The sequence below is a fragment of the Acanthisitta chloris genome, unplaced genomic scaffold, assembly GCF_000695815.1.
Source record: "Acanthisitta chloris isolate BGI_N310 unplaced genomic scaffold, ASM69581v1 scaffold9983, whole genome shotgun sequence".
Lineage (NCBI taxonomy): Eukaryota > Metazoa > Chordata > Aves > Passeriformes > Acanthisittidae > Acanthisitta > Acanthisitta chloris.
In genome coordinates this window covers 4,025-21,061 of record NW_008664336.1, presented here as the reverse complement: position 1 = coordinate 21,061, position 17,037 = coordinate 4,025, and the positions used below count along the sequence as shown (strand labels likewise).

The window sequence follows — 17,037 nt, the reverse complement described above, 5'->3', positions numbered from 1 at the left end:
TCCCCAGAAAACTTAGATATGCAGGGAAAAAACCTAACATATATATTTTTCTAAGAACTACAAATACCAGTATCACCACACAGATGCTGTTAAAACAAAACAAACACTGTGAATTCCCTTCTTTCAAAACACCCATGTTCTAGGCCTTGCAATGGTGGAATTCCTAACCCTCCTTCTTTGAAGGACAGTATCTTCAACAAAAACAAGCTGAAATGGCACATGAAGCTTCTGAAAATGACAAATGCATTCGAAGGTTCTTCCAGACTAGTACTTCTGTGTAAAAATACATTACAGCTGCTGAGTCCCATTCCAGTTCTATGGAATATCTGTCCTACTTTGCTGGCAGCAGAAGCACTGCCTACTCTGAAGAACAGAAAGATACAGGCAAAATGATGTAACACCAGAGAAAAGCAAGAAAAGAGATGATGAAAGGCTTGACAAATATTTGGATATGCTTTCCTTAAGAAGGCAACACGGGGATAAAAGAGAGGCTGGTCATATTTGTTGCAAAGGACAATCATGTCTCAGATCAATTAAGTCTTCAGCAAAGACATTTGAGATGGAGTTCCATGTCAGTGAGGCTGTACTGCTCTGCAAGGGACGAGGGGCAGTACCCGAGCATGCTGTGAAGGTGTGCAGGGCAGGAGTCTTGCCAGCCAGGGCCCAGACCCACACAACCAGCATAAGGCAAGAAGGAAAGACTTGGATGCAGTATCCAGGCTCAGTCACAAGCGCAGATCATCAGGGAGAGTCATGGTGATAGGCCAAGCTAGGAATGCAAGTCAGTAAAGCAGGAGCAGGGCCAGGGACAGTAAGGAGTGTCACAGGGCCAGGGATGGTGAGACAAGTCTCAAGGACTGGGAAGTCAATCAGTAGGTCAGGGTCAGATCAACAGGGTCCATGGCCAAGTGTGGTTATGATGGAGCTGGAGACAGTCCTACAGCTTGGGCAGTGACTGAAGGGCTGCTCCAGACCTTCAGTGGAGCTCCTGGGTGGTGGCTGTGGGTGGAGGTCCCAGCTCAGGCTGGTCAGGGCCATTAAGGACAACCAGTGCCCTGACAGTTGATCCATTCCAGCTCTCCAGTTCCCAATTTGCAACAGTGGTGGTTAAAGGGTGTTGTTATTCAGCACAGTGTTTATACAAGAAAAGAATTACAGAGACCTCTAATATCACTAACATCCTTCTGTAAGCAGAACCCAAAATGTTGGAACCCAAAACTTCAAAGCAGACTTCTATATGGAAGTTCATTACCTTCTTTCATAGGTAGAAGTAAGCACAGCTCCATCAGGTCCCTTCGGAATGATCCCAACCCAGAGCTGGTGTTTATCGATAACATGAGGATTCTCCAAGCAAACAGGAAAAGGGCTAAAGAAACACAAAAGGAATATCCCAGTTATATTCATTATATGATTCCCTACAGGCTACCAGGTCCAGAACCACAGAATCACAGCCTGGTTTGGGTTGGAAGGGACCTTAAAGCTCATCTCATTCCACTCCCCTGCCATGGGCAGGGACACCATCCACTAGATCAGGTTGCTCCAAGCCCTATCCAGCCTGGCCTTGAACACTTCCCAGGCATTCACAGCTTCTCTGGGTAAACAAAACACTTTAAAAGTCCTGAGATAAAACCTTAAATCAGGCGAGCAGATTGTGCATTTTCAGGAATGGTACTGATCACATATGTAGGTACTTACATCTGCATTTCCATTGTAAATGAGGAGAGGGGGGAGAGAGTCCCACTTGTGAGGATAATTGTCCTGACCCCCTGTCGAACAAGCTCGTGCATGCTGTACCCAGGGCTGAAACACCAATAGCTTAAAGTCTTCCCTGTACCAAACAAAGAGAAAACACTAAGAAGCAAGTCTAAATGGAAAAATTAGAATATGACCAGCATACAGCACATTGCACCTGAACTTCTGAAAGTAAAACCACCAGCATCCAAAGCTAAAATTCCAGATGTATGGCATGTTCTGCTTTGGTCCTTAGAGATTTAATTACTATTAATTAAAAGGCCATTGCTCCCTCATAATAATAGAAAATAATAAAAGAAAATACCTCTACCCCTGCATTTGCTTGAAAAAAGAATCCCTTTTCCATGAGGAACTTCCAATGGATATAAATCTTCTATCTAAACTTTCCCTATAAATTATCAACAGAAAGAATACAAAGAAAAATGGATAAATCCCATTAGTCCTTTCTTTCACTGCTCAGCTTACAGTGGAGTTACACTGTTTGTTCTCTTGTCCTTGTGTCTCTGAAAAGCTGATGGAAAGTTTTCAGCAAACTCAACAGCTTTTCAGAGACACAGGAACAAGGGAATGAAACAACCATCCACATCATGAACAAGAGCAGCCAAATAAAACATCAGCTTTTATTTCTGTCTCTGAGTTGGTTTTGCACGCTTAGTTTCAGTAGAAGAAACGAACATCAAACATCCAAGTATCATGTGCATGTCTTAATTTCACACACTTCTCTCAAAGCCTCTATTTCCAAAAGGGAGCTGACATCCTCAGGAAATCCCCATTAATATCTGCCCAGTGAGTCACTTGCTGCTTAGAATTACAAGAGAACATTTACTCTTAGCTAAAGTTTTACCCTTCCATCTCATTTGGGCAAACCCATGGAGACAATGTGCAAATTTTAGAAGAAACACATCCCAAAATTTAGCAAATTTTGTATCTCTCAATCTCACACTAAGAATTGGAACAGATTAGTGCAAATTAATTTGGATCTGCATATGGACAGGCCAGTAAATATCTACAGACAAGAGCAAAGACACTTAAGCCAGAAGTCCATGAAATCCCAGCATAAAAGCAAACAGTGCAGATATGGGATAGCCTGGAAGATGACACCAACCCTTCACATTTGCCTTGCCAGAGCTCAGCTGGAAACACTTCCCTAACCCAGCCTGACTGCCAGACCCTAGTTACCCAGTGCTTGGAGAAGCTGGAATTGCAGTACATTTTCAGCATGGGGTGCTGCAATTATGTCTTGAAGCTTAACAACATTAAATCCATTTTACCATTCACCAGCAGGAAGTGTTGGGTGTTACACACAGCAGATCCTTCCAGCAGCATTTCCATTTTTCTCCTTGGATTAGCTGTACAGGGACAGCTAATCCAAGGAGAAATGGCTTGCTAATAGTTGACAACATGGTGATTTAGAGCAAACCAAGTGTAGGAGCATTTTATCTTCATGTAAAACTGCAACAGTTCAATATTGCTGTCATAAACAGCATCTGTGCACAGATGGCTTAGGCAGGAATCTCATCCCAAGCTATGCCCCTGCTCCTCACCAACTACAGTTTGTAGAGAATGAGGCTTGAGTGGGTAAATTCCACAAAATCCTTGGAGAACAGCTATTATTAAATGTTTGCATTATTTCTATACTATCTGCTATAGCACTACAGGAAACCAGAGACTTGATCAGTCATGTCTGGCCCCTGCTAGGCCTGCAGGTAGCACAAGTCTCAACATACTCAGCTCTATTGCACAGGAACCTGCAAATACTGTTTTTATTTGAAAAGCAAATCTATCATTACGTGTTGAGTAAACCTCAGAATTCTCTGACTGCTTTGCATTTTTGTGTATAAATGCTGCAAATGATGCGATAAACCTAAAGTGTATCAGCCTTTTCCTGCACATATATTTAACCAAATCTACTCAGAATTCTTCCTGTAACTTTAAACTCCAATTAAGCAATATCTCTGGAAAACAACATTTGTGGATTCCCAAACAACACTAACTTTGTGGAACTACTTAAGGGGATGTTGTGTGCAAATCTTCTAAATTCATGGGAATTCATTCATTGAAAAATGGTAATTTTGTCCTTAAAAAACAGGACTTCTATGAAACACACACTAACACTCTTAAGGGTACTTAACGGAGTAATTAAGGAGACAGTTCTGAGGCAAAGTGTTTACAAAGATCCTTGGAAAGTGTTCTATTAAGAAGGCTTAGGTAAAGTGATCTGCATCTGTCTTCTGTAACCAGAAAATGTTTCCATCTAATTATTAAAAAGTAAATTAACAAAAATCAAAGAATTAATTGAAGACCAACAAAGCCAAGCTTAGTGCTGCTTTATAGGAGCCTTAGGATAAGCCTTTGAGTCCAGAGAAGAGCAATGAGGCTGGTGAAGGAACTCCAGCACAAGTGCCATGAGGAGAGGCTGAGGGAGCTGGGGCTGTTCAGCCTAGAGCCTGGAGACTCAGGGGAGACCTTATCACCCTCTACAACTCCCTGACAGGAGGTTGGAGTCAGGTGGGGGTTGGTCTCTTCTCCCAGGCAACCAGCAGCAGGACAAGAGGGCACAGACTCAAGCTCTGCCAGGGGAGGGTTAGGTTGAATATTAGGAAGAGATTTTTTTGCCGAGAGAGTGATCAGGCATTGGAATGTGCTGCCCAGGGAGGTGGTGGATTCACTATCCCTGGAGGTTTTCAAGACGAGACTGGATGTGGCACTTAGTGCCATGGTCTAGTAACCATGTAACTTGATGATCTTGGAGGTCTTTTCCAACCCAGTTGATTCTACGATTCTATCACTGATTCAGAAGTCAAGTTTCTTTTCTTCTAAGTCTGCTTTTTTGAAGCTTGTTATGTCATGAAGTTGTTATGAGGTTTGTTGGTTTTTTATATGGAGGTAATTCCAGACACTAAGTTCTGCAGAGCATAAGGAACAGAACAGATGAGAGGAGAGAAACAAGGAGAGGGAGAAATCCCAGTTGCACAAGGGCAGTTGCTCATAGTTGAGGTTGAATCTATCAAGAACCGACAACATGTCCTGAAGAACTTAGGAAGCTGCTCAAAGTAGGTTAATCTCAGAGAAAGTAACTAACCTAGGCATGGCATGGCATTTTCTGGCTAAGAATTCACATGCTCTGGCCAAGATCTCTGGCACAACACATGAACCTTCACTACAGAGCTGCAGAATGAGCCACCCAATTATAACACGTCCACAATGAGTCATTTCAACAGAGACTGAGAACGTTCATGGAATTTACTCCTCTATTACTATTGGCACACATTTTCAGCATTGTAACTAAACAGAAATCTCCTCCTTGTAACAGGGAGTTACAACTTTATGCAACACTAATGTTGTGTTTAGCTCACACAGTTGTACAGACAAACACAGCTGGTGCAAGGAGAACAGAACATGCCACCACCCTCAGTATCAAACTTGAAGGATGGTTTTTTTTTTTACACAAACACAAGGAACCATTCCATAATGGAGATAATTTTCTTTCACTGGAATAATTGCCCTAGAACTACAGCAGTGCTCAAAGCACCAATGGTACGAGAAATGGTTATGTTGAGATGGTTTGTGTCACCTCCCCTTTAGAAGTAACTATAAGAGCAAAAAACATCTCCCCAGCTCATAGTATCCACAATGGAGCTGTACTTGTTTTCTCTTATCTGAAACAGAAAGGAGCAGTTGAGTGGTTTGCAATCCAGATGTTGCATGACTCTCCCCATGTGCCCTGCATGTACCTTGCTTTTTTGAAGATGATGAATTCCAGAGATCTGTTCTTTGTTTCTTTTTCTGATTACTGTTATCCACATGAATATGGACCTGAAGGAGAATAACAAACATTTCTAGAGATGGCTACAGATATGAACTTGTACCTCATCCCTCAAAAAACCCTAGTCCATGTTAAGGGTAATTAATGTAATTAGTGTCACTTTTACAGTGTTACTAAGGCTGTATTATTTCCTATCTCTTTCCTATTTTACTTCCGGTCTTCCATGACGTATCTAACAAGGAGCTAAAAAATGTATCACCATTTGGCCAGTCATTTTGAGTCAGATTATAGAAACAGCTTTTTACGAGCAGCGACAAAGAACCTAATTGTTCGGGTATTTCCACCAGCATAAACTATGCAGATTAAGAGAGGAGTACACTGTGATAGAAAGACTTGCTTCATTTGGCAAGAAAAATAGTATCTAAGCCTTAAACTTAACAGGAGATCTAATAAAAGATTTGTTCCTAAAATTCATTATAGTAACAGAGCCCTTAAGTTCCAAACTCTAAATAAATTGTCACAGCTCTGGGGAAGGAGGTTCAGTGGTTCTGTTGTACTTGCTTGGCAATGGGCTTAACTGAATTAAAGAGAACAGATTACTGGAAAAACACACCAATTCTTGCACAATCTGCAGCATCGAATTTTCAGAAATTCACATTTGCTGCACTTTCTTAATTGCATTTAAGAGTTTCTTTCAAAATTCCTGTGTAGCTCCTTTTTCTCCTCAGAATCTAAACTAAATACAGTTCCTTTGGTGGGTTGTTTTTTTTTGGTTGCTCCTTTTTTTTCCTCCCTGTAATCAATACCATCATTTTCCATACTAACCACATCCTCCCAATGAATACACGAAGTACACACATTAAATGCCAGTGAGGAAATATGGAGCACATGAAGCATCTCATACCTTGTAATATTTAGATGTTGCCTGACGTGGCTGGAAAGCTGTTGTGCTGCCTTCTGGGGGATCAATGCTGAACACTGTCTGGAAAATGGAGGTAAATAGAATCACAGAGTCACTTAGGTTGCAAAAGACCTCCAAGATCATCGAGTCCAAACTTTGACCAATCTCTAACTTGTCAAGTAGACCAGAGCACTCAGTGACACATCCAGTAATTTCCTGAACTCCTCCAGGGATGCTGACTCCACCACATCCCTGGGCAGCACATTCCAGTGCCTGACAACCCTTCCCATGAAGAAATTCTTCCTGTTGTCCAAGCTGAACCTCCCTTGACACAGCTTGAGGCTGTTTCCTCTTGTCCTGTCACTTGTTACCTGGAAGAAGAGGTCAATCCCCACCCTGGCTGCACCTCGTGTCAGGGAGTTGTAGAGTGATAAGGTCATCCCTGAGCCTCCTTTTCTCCAGGCTGAGAACCCACACCTCCCTCAGCCTCTCCTCATCAGACTTGTGCTCCAGCCTCTTCCCCAGGTCTGTTCCCTTCTCAGGACTCTCCAGCACCTCAGTGTCTCTGTTGCAGTGAGGAGACCATGACTGGACAGGGTACTCGAGCTGAGGCCTCACCAGTGCCCAGCACAGAGTGACAATCCCCTCCCTCGTCCTCCTGGGCCACAATATTTTTGATACATACATGCACATTTGTGGTTTTTGCTTCCAGCAATATCCCTCAGTTCTTTGCACTAAGTATCTCCACAGAAGTTACTGCTGTGATAACCTTAAATATATCTCCTTGTTCCTGCTACTTAATAAGACATAGAAGCTTGCATAAATCATGTTTTAACAGGCAAATCCTGCTAACCACATGGCTCTCTCATTGCTCAAAAAAATGCAAGCCAATATTTAAATATATTCAAAATATAAAAATGCCAGTGTTATTATTCACACTGTTCCTGACTGGGTGTGGACAAACAAACACACTCACGAGATCAGAGTCACTCATGAGCGTAAAAACAACACCTTGAATTCCTTTAGTTCAACATTTCAGCCACGATACCCTTCACTGATAAAGCTCTGCTTAGAAAAACAGCCAAGCTGTAATCAGATCTAGCTGCCCACAGATTAAATGAAAAGCTTCTATCAACTTTTCTGCACGGAGTTCTGCATCTGTGCCTTTCCTGTGCACGACGTCTCACGACTACAGATGATGGTCTTTCTAACATGTGGCACTTCAGTGCAACTTCAATGAAAACAGCTGTGCCTCTCAAATATTTATAACTTCCCTTAATTTTTCTAAACAAAATTTCTGCAGACATCTAAAGAGGAATTGCCCAAGCTCATAAGAATATCAGCTAATTGCAACAAGAAAGACGCTCTCCACCCGTTAGAAGAAAAAAAAGACAATTCCTGGAAATATTTACTGCTGAAAAATAGCCAAAGGTATGATGTACAAGAGAGATTTTGGTATGTGCTCTTTGAAAAGGAAGAAAAAAGGATAATATTAACAAAAACAAGCTGGTGATAAATTGAGACTCAGAGACAAGGATCTGTAGGAAGGACGTGCTGTGTCTAACCAAGGAAAACTGTCCTAGTCCTACTTAAAAATATCTCAAGGGAGCAAATTATCACGTGGCAGATCACTTGCAGTAACTGTCCATGTGCATGTCCTCAGCAACAGAAAAGGGATCTGAGCTTCCTCTTCCAACTTCAAATCACCTTTCATCTATTCACAGCCTAAAGGAACACACACAGTTATCCCCAGTCCCATGGCACAAGCAGGTCACTGGCATCAGGACACTTGGCTTCTACCGCTGAGTTTTCTCATCTCTCAGGTTTGAAATCCCAAGAAAGTAATGTAAATTACGCATATCTCACCTTCCCCTCAGCACAGTGAGACTCACCTCCCAGTGCAAACCATTTCTGTACACAAACTGCTACGACTGTGTCAGGACATACATACAAGGTTTTGTTCAACCACTGCCATAAAAATCAAATCCTGTGTAACCCACTGGGAATGCACCCTCACAAATATCCATGCAGTCACAGAGTTCAGTACTGCAAACCTACCAGGACCACTCAAAACTCAGCCAGGTAACTTGTCTTTATCATGCAGGTCTGCCAAGTTTGAATAGGTTTCTTCATTTCTGGTTTTAAACATGTATGTTTTAGACATGTATGTCGGAGAGGCCACTGATCCACACTAGGTCCTGATTTTATGGGGCTCAGGCTTCTCATGATCAAAGTTTTCCAAGTGCACAACAGGGAGAGGACTGACAACATTATGTAGATACCCACAAGCATCAAATTCAATTCCTGTAGCACTCAAATGTTTTCTGTTTTACAGATCTCTTAAGTTAATCATTAAAGAAAAAAAATACAGTTACATTACCTTTTGTTTTCCTTTTTTTTTTTCTTAGCCTGTACAGTTATTTCATGAGAAGTTCTCATATTCCCAAACATTGCTGCTGGAAAGCAAACAGCTCAATAACCCAGCTCCACCTGGTGGAGGATAAACCCAGGGAAATTTAAATCCAGAATCTCCAAAAAGGGAGATCACAGCTGTAGAAGAACAACCTGGGTAAAAAGATCAAACTAGACCATCCCATCAGGCTGCAGCTTTCTCCTCCAAAACTACACACCTGCACCACTGCACAAGTGTACAGACCAACAGGAATAAAATTAACCCAATGTCTTTCCACACCTTTTAAACCAGCTCTTCTATCCTTCAGATCTGAATAGAAGCAGCATTAATTGTTTACCTGGATAATATCTGACAGCTTATGCAATCCAGACGTATTGACAAATATCCCAGTACCTGGAGAGAACAACAAATAATTACTCTTCCACCACAAATACACATCCTCCTGTATATACCCACACTTTATCTGAACAGCTCAACATGCTGAATACAATGACTTGAAAATATGATCTGAAACAAATGAATTATTTCAAGTTTTCCATCACTACTCAAGGAGCAAGGAGAAACATAAAACTGGCATTCTATGTCTCTGGCACACTGAGAAGCTGAGAAAAATCACACACACTTCTCAAGGCTCCTCTACATTAAAAATTGGAAAGGAGCTAATTAAAATTGAGATAAGCATGCTTAAATTCCTTGGTTTCTTCTTCAAAAGCTCACACAACTTATACTAGTCTCATGTAAAAAAGAATAGAAAACTGACTAGTCTGTTATGCAGGGAGAGAAAATTAACCTTTGCTAAAAAAGCCTTGTTAAAACCCTTTGCTGTAGCTATAAATAGCCATTCCCAATCACCTCCAAGCTTCTAGTGTGCTTGAAACAGTGATTAGGGAGGAGCATTTAAAAGAACATATATAGATTATGAGGATTTGACAGCAGAAATGCTCAACAGATGCACCTGTCAAGCCACAGCGCAAAAGGCCTAAAAGGAGAAAGATGCAGGGGAAAGAAAAAAGAAGGACAGATGTGTTGTCAAAGGATGGACTTGCAGAACTGACAGAGTGTATTCTATGCTTTTTCTGAAGAGTTTGCTAGTAAGGACTTACTAAATCATTTTCTTAACACATGTAGAAGTTGGAGAATTTTCCTTACAGAAGGGCAAATTAAGAACAAGATGCCGACAGACAGTAGAACAGACGCTTGTTAAATCAAGATAAAAACCCACACTATGTGATTCCCAACACTCCTGTTTCTTAACTCCATGACCAAGGAAGAACTCAAGATACTAAAAGCGCCATCAGCAAAATGCCAACAAGCTTTACCCCACAATCCATCTGGTTTTGGAGAAAAATAGTGTCTGTGCAGAAGTTCTCTACATATGCACGTGGATACACACACACATTGGTACACGCTCAGGTTTTGACACAAAGTGGTTCCTAAACTTAGTTCAGTTAGATGAACAGACATAGAATCATAGAATCATCAAGGCTGCAGGAGACCTCTAAGATCATCAAGTCCAACCATTAACCTGTCACTGTTGCAACCCCTAAACCATATCCTCCAGTGCCACACCCAGACTCGTCTTAAACACTTCCAGGGATGGTGACTCCACCAGCACCCTGGGCAATATTCCAGGGCCTTAACACCCTAACAGGGAAAACATTTTTCCCTAACATCTACTCTGACTCCGCCCTGTCTCAGCTCAAGGCTATTCCCCCCTGCAGCAATAGCACGAGAGACATCCCCCACACCTCTCTCCAAGCCCTGTCATATAGTTGCAGAGAGCCAAGAGGTCACATTTCCAAGCAGAGGACCCTGCAGTGAGGCTTAATAAAAAGACACAGGACTTAGTGCTCACATTTTAGCTTTTAAAAGCTTTATGATTTAATACTCTCCCTTAGCAATGTGAACTTCCAATTCCTTACACTGAAAAGTCTGAGAGGAATAACTTACGGCCTGAAAGATACTGCAAAATCTGCTCTAGCGACTCCAAGAGGGAGGATTTGGTCTGGAATGTTATTTGGGCCTTTGCAAACAGATCAAAGATGTAGCTGCAATTTACAAAGAAAAAGCATAAATGGGTAAACACCATAAATGATTTCATGGACACAATTACTGTTACTTTTTATAACAACAATTTCACTATCAAGCAGCAAAACATGTTCCTGTTTCCCTGAGAAAGAAAAATTTACAGGAATTAAAATAAATATTTGCTTATAAAGACAGCAGATAATATCCATGTAACAGAAGGCACACTGACCATGCTGTTCCCATTTTCCATGATTACTCTCTACAGCATACAAGAGGCACTAATTCAGAAACAGACTTGCACGCAATTTCCATGAGTTTTTCCAACACCCAACGTGTGTCAGTTTAGAAATAGAATTCCACAGCTCCACGGCACCTCAAACAGGTCACAGCAGCATTGGTACCTCTGCTTCAATCATGACACAAAATCGAGAGAATCATAGAATCAGTTGGGTTGGAAAAGACCCAAAAGATCATCAAGTCCAACCCTACCATCATTACCAGACCATGGCACTAAGTGCCACATCCAGTCTCAGCTTGAAAACCTCCAGGGATGGTGAATCCACCACCTCCCTGGGCAGCACATTCCAATGCCTGAGCACTCTCTCTGTAAAAAATCTCTTCCTAATATCCAACCTAACCCTCCCCTGGCAGAGCTTGAGTCTGTGCCCTCTTATCCTCCTGCTGCTGGTTGCCTGGGAGAAGAGACCAACCCCCACTTGATGCCAACCTCCTGTCAGGGAGTTGTAGAGGGTGATAAGGTCTCCCCTGAGCCTCTTCTTCTCCAGGCTGAACACCCCCAGCTCCCTCAGCCTCTCCTCATGGCACTTGTGCTCGAGTCCCTTCAGCAGCCTTGTTGCTCTTCTCTGGACCTGCTCCAGCACCTCTGTATCCCTCCTGAACTGAGGGGCCCAGAGCTGAGCACAGGATTCAAGGTGTGGCCTCACCAGCACCGAGTGCAGGGGAAGAATCACTTCCCTGGTCCTGCTGACCATGCTGAAGCACAGTGTGGAGCTTCTTCCAGCTCAGAATATGCAAGGCATACACATAGCAGAGGATTTTTCACTCTTGAAACAGTTTAAAAGGGAGTTCCACCAGAAAAAATGATTACTCCGGAAAGGGGACTTAAGGAAACCCAAAACCTTGAAACTAAGAGTAGTGCTATAATCCCAACAGCTGACCCAGCTCCACCAGCATCTAAAATTTGCTGTACTTTTAACATGTAAACATACTAATGTAAAGAAATTTACCTTCCCTCTTTGGTGATTCCATTACCATTTGGTGGCAGCTCCACTGCATCAATAGCACTTTCTAGCTGAAGAAGAATTTCTTTAGGACAATCAAGAGGGGAAAAAAGTTAGGGTGAACAGATGCTCACTCCTGGGACACATCTAAACCTCTTTTTCAAATGTACTTTATTACAGAGGCTGTTACCAAAGAACAGCAGCCTAGCTGTTCTCTTGGTTCTGTAAACAAATCAGAATGATCAAACCCAACTTCCTAGATAGCATCTCTAAACATTCCTATTCAACGTTACGAACTTCCATGACCTCAGTTCCTAGATGAAGCTGAAGTCATCAGCTTCATGTTAAACTCCTCTTTATAGATGAAGAATGTTGTTCTTGGAAATGCTTTGTAAACAAGTCTCAAGTTCTTGCTGTTAAGCTCATGTAGCATCATGTTCTTATAGCAGAACGATGCAACTAACGCGATTCCTGCACAGTGACCAGATTAGAAAACAAGGGAACTTCTAGCAAAGAAGGAAGCAATGCTTTCCTCTGCCAAAGCTCTCTTCTTGGGAAAAAAACTGGAACTAAACATTTAAAAAGATCTTGGAAAAAGCCAAGCAACTTAAGCTTCTATGTCTCGGTTATAAGCAAGGTCTAGGGAAATGCTACACAAACTTGATTTATAGTTGCTGACCTTTAGAAACTGTTTCAACAACACAAAAAAATAAGCTTACTTTTGATCTTTGCTATATCTTCGAGCTCCATGTTCAGTCCTGTTGAAGAAAGGAAAGATCTCAAAGAAGTTGTTCCATAACTACTTTTCTTTATGCCTTTTCAGAAATTATAGCTATGAAGGCTAAAATTATGGGTATGGAAAGACATCTTCTGTGTTCCCCTCACTGTTCTCATTCGTGACCCCTCACATCACATTGGTTTGATCAAATCTTTCCAGGTCTTGCAGCACTTACTAAGTAACAATAATTTATCTAATAACGAGAGTACAAATTTCCCAGAAACTGTTAGGAAAAGTTATCTTCCAGTTCTTGGGAGTGGTACCCTATAATTCCAGAGAAAGTGATTTACTGTTGTCAACACACCTGAACTGGCCAACTCCATGTTGAACTCAGCATTGATTTCATTCTGTTGGACTACTTTGGCTTGTTCTTCCAGGACAAGATTGAGAGCATCCATCGCCGAAGCCACATCATAGGGAGTCAAGTCAAAAGAAGATGATTCCTCACACAGCTTCTCCTAAAACACATGGAAGGCAGGAATTATTCAGACTGCTCGGTGTGCTGTTTGTTCAGGCAGTTTCAGAGATGATGAAGTCCAGATGATTAGGTTTGATTTCATTTCGAATCTCCAGCTCAAGCCACAGGACATGTCGGAAACATCTGAAGACTTTGACTATTACCATGCATCATTTTTTTCTAAAATCTAGAACAGATTTTGCCTCTTCCACATTATCAACATTCTGTGTAAATAGGATCTAAGTAGCAAGTTTCCACATCTGAACCTGGAACAGACAGTACCCTTGGAGAATGATTGCAAAACGAATAGCTGTTCTGTTTCATTTCTGCAGACAGGCACCAATTAGTTCTTTTCAAACACTACAAAAGAAAATCTAAAACCCAAACAACTATGACTGGATTTCCACCCATTTTTCAAAAGAAAAAGAGATGTTCTGATGAAAGGAGCAAATACTGGATGCAACTGTGCAACACCCTCTAGTGAAGCAGAGCAGACACTTGTGTGGCTGTTTACTGAAAGAACACCACGTAATCAGACAAACCACAGCTGTTCAGCAGAAATTCCCCTGGGAAGTCATTCATGTGGCAGAAAAAGGGACACATTTCACATGTTCCTTTGCATTTCATCATTTAGGCAAAGGGCTGCACCTTTAAGCCAGCTAAGAGGAAGAAGTCATAATGCAATGATATTTATTTTTTCTTTTTTTCCCCTCTTTGAAATATTACAAGAGTCACATTTGCTGTCTACTGCACTTGGGAGAGATGATACAGCTGAGCTTCAAGAACAGATCTGTCATCATCTCTTACATTCTGGAAGAGAAGTCTCCAAAAAAATAAGCACTTCATAAATTTGGAGATGTACCTTTTCAGAAAGAAACTATCACCTTGTAAAAAATCAGCAGTGTCAAAGGACTATTAATTAAACTACCTGGGCACAGGTCTGTTTCTCTCTTTGGATGAAGCCTGGAAAATGGCAACAGAGCAGAACAACTTACCACATTGTGAGCTTCATCGAGTATTATCACAGTCCCCTTCAGGTCTAGGTTGTGTGCTTTCCTGCTCTAAAGACAAAAAAGAACAATGGAATGGACAAAAAGGCCACTGAGAAATATGGATTTGACTGGCTGAGAAATTGAATGAGATAGATTTGGGTTTTCATGTATTTTGAAGTTGGGCTAGTTTTTTCCTTTGAGAAAACAGCAACTCATGGCTGTGGCTACCTGACAGAGAAACCACAGAGTCACTTTCTCCAGAAATGAAGGTCCTAAAACGCCTTATGTAAAAGTTTGAAGAGGTTACAACTTACTTGTAATGAAGAAAAAACCCAGATGTACCATACAGGGATGCACGAGTTTAACAGAGTTAATTTCAGTCGCTATATTTAGCATTAGAGATCTGGGAGGATTGCAGGGTGATGCAGAGGATTTGCACTGTATTGACATAAGGATGCTTGTGTTGTCTTTGAAGTGGATGCTCTGAAAACACCTCTACCAGTACCACCTCACTTTGCAATGCTTCTCTGCTTCTGGTGCTTAAACGATTTTTAAATTTATGTTTTAATTTATTAAACATTTGGTCTTTTGGCAGCAGTGGAGTGTGATCTGCCTTTCACTATAACTCATTCACTACTCCACGCTGCATGAAGCTGTCAGCAGATTTGTTTCCTCAGAGTTTCTGAGGTTTCTTTTTCAATCCATGAAACATGGATCACTTATTACAACAGTTTTGTACACAAAGCCACTAATTATTTTCAAGGGATATTTCCAACCTCTACTAAAAGTTTCTTTACACTAGAAATCATGCAGCTGCTGCAGAAACAAAACAGTCTGAGAATGATGCAGAAACACTGCAAAGTGTGTGACTGAACATCTGTGTCCAGGAGGTGAATATCACCAAACAACAAAGAGCATCACATTCTGCAAAGCTAATTCTATAAAAACAGCAAGACTTGAAACAAAAAACATTTCTTAACTGTGGGAAAGAATTTACAGAGGAAACCCCAAAATGGCATCCTCTGTGGTTCTGAATTTGAACTGGGGATTGCTCAGTTTTGCATCCACTTGCTATCATTTTGGATGAAAAGCTCACCATGAGCCGCAGTGAGCTCAGCCCAGAAGGCCAATCAAATCCTGGGCTGCATCCAAAGGAGTGTGGGCAGCAGGTCAAAAGAGGTGATTCTCCCCCTCTACTCTGCTCTTGTGAGACCCACCTGGAATACTGCACACAGTTCTGGTGCCCTCAACATAAGAAGGACATGGAACTGTTGGAGCAAGTCCAGAGGAGGTCACAAAGTTGCCAAGAGGACTGGAGCATCTCCCCCATAAGGACAGGCTGAGGGAGTGGGGGCTGTTCAGCCTGGAGAAGACTATGTGGAGACCTCAGAGCAACTTTTCAATACCTGAAGGGCCTACAAGGAGCTGGAGAGGGACTCTGTGTTAGGAACTGCAGTGATAGGACAAGGGGTAATGGGTTCAAAATGGAGGGAAAGTCTAGGCTGGATGTGAGAAAAAACTGTTTTACTCTAAGGGTGGTGAAACTCTGGCACAGGTTGCCCAGGGAGGCTGTGGCTGCCCCAACCCTGGCAGTGTTCAAAGCCAGGCTGGCTCAAGCCTTGAGCAACCTGATCTAGTGAGGAGTTGTCCCTGCCCATGGCAGAGGGTTGGAACTGGATGATCTGTAAGGTCCATTCCAACCCCTAAATTCTATGATTTTTCATAGTTTATCCACTAAAAGCCAATATGAGACAGATAGAAGAACAACTGTACTTAAAAGCAAAGATCTGTGTTACCTTTGCATCTAGCAAATAGTTGTAAGGCATAAAAATGATGTCTGCTTGCTGCTTCAGGCTTCGAGAGAGATAATAAGGACAAGCTCTGTTCAAAACGAAAAGAGTACAAACTATAGTACTTGCAGAAATACTAAAAGAGCATTCAATATACCTCTACTATGACATACAAAGGTCTTAGTAAAAGTGAGCAGAGAAATAGTTTTCATTATTTTCCCAAGTGAGGGGGAGGAAGGTCAGAGTGGAACATTCACCTGTGCTTGTTTCCATTTTTAACCAAGTCTTCGATATCCATGATTGATTCAATCAGTTCTCTCTCTGTACTCTTTTCTGTAAAACAGGACATTAAAAAACACAAGCTTAAATTAAAGATATCACACAAAGATTTGTTGTTACCCTGATCATCACACTCATCCACCTCCTAATATTTCATTCTTGAAAGACAATAACACAGAGCAAAACACACACACACAGGTAGATTCTGCCAACTCTTCCAAACATTTCTACCTGCCTAGCAAATCTGTCCCCTTCAAAAGAATGGGGCTTTACTTCCAGGTGAAGCAAAGGTGAGCCAGACTTACCTTCCACATTGTTATAGAAATGACAAGCACGAGCCATCACCTTCATTCGGCACATGTAGATCTGTAAAACAAAGGCTGGGTTAGCCCAGAGCAGCAGAGCTTGTCAAACACTGAACAGCAGGTTAAGGAGTGAACAGAAATAAATTTTCTCCAACAGCAGCTAATGAGTAAAATCACAGTTCTTCAGTTTTAAAATCATGTGTCCCTCTGTCCACCCTAAAAGTCAGGCTCTCTTCTTTTGCAGCACAGAACACACAGATGCTCAGAGAAAATTTTGCTGTATTAATACTTTTGAAAACTGAATTAGGTTTGTCCAGCCTGGGAAGGAGAAGACT

General features: G+C 41.7%; 1 protein-coding gene across 1 annotated transcript in view; it reads right to left on the bottom strand.

Moving 5' to 3' along the window:
- Nucleotides 1-17,037, bottom strand: part of RTEL1 (regulator of telomere elongation helicase 1) — a gene marked incomplete at its 3' end in the record, with an annotated part of 42,707 nt that overhangs the window by 22,278 nt on the left and 3,392 nt on the right. The window contains exons 5-17 of the mRNA XM_009071307.1: nucleotides 16,703-16,763; nucleotides 16,376-16,451; nucleotides 16,125-16,209; nucleotides 14,332-14,397; nucleotides 13,184-13,337; nucleotides 12,821-12,859; nucleotides 12,108-12,186; nucleotides 10,783-10,880; nucleotides 9,170-9,225; nucleotides 6,423-6,500; nucleotides 5,487-5,568; nucleotides 1,696-1,828; nucleotides 1,253-1,366 (exon numbers count right to left, since the gene is read on the bottom strand). Coding sequence (XP_009069555.1) covers nucleotides 1,253-1,366; nucleotides 1,696-1,828; nucleotides 5,487-5,568; nucleotides 6,423-6,500; nucleotides 9,170-9,225; nucleotides 10,783-10,880; nucleotides 12,108-12,186; nucleotides 12,821-12,859; nucleotides 13,184-13,337; nucleotides 14,332-14,397; nucleotides 16,125-16,209; nucleotides 16,376-16,451; nucleotides 16,703-16,763 — 1,121 coding nt within the window. The remainder of the gene's footprint in view (nucleotides 1-1,252; nucleotides 1,367-1,695; nucleotides 1,829-5,486; nucleotides 5,569-6,422; nucleotides 6,501-9,169; nucleotides 9,226-10,782; nucleotides 10,881-12,107; nucleotides 12,187-12,820; nucleotides 12,860-13,183; nucleotides 13,338-14,331; nucleotides 14,398-16,124; nucleotides 16,210-16,375; nucleotides 16,452-16,702; nucleotides 16,764-17,037) is intronic.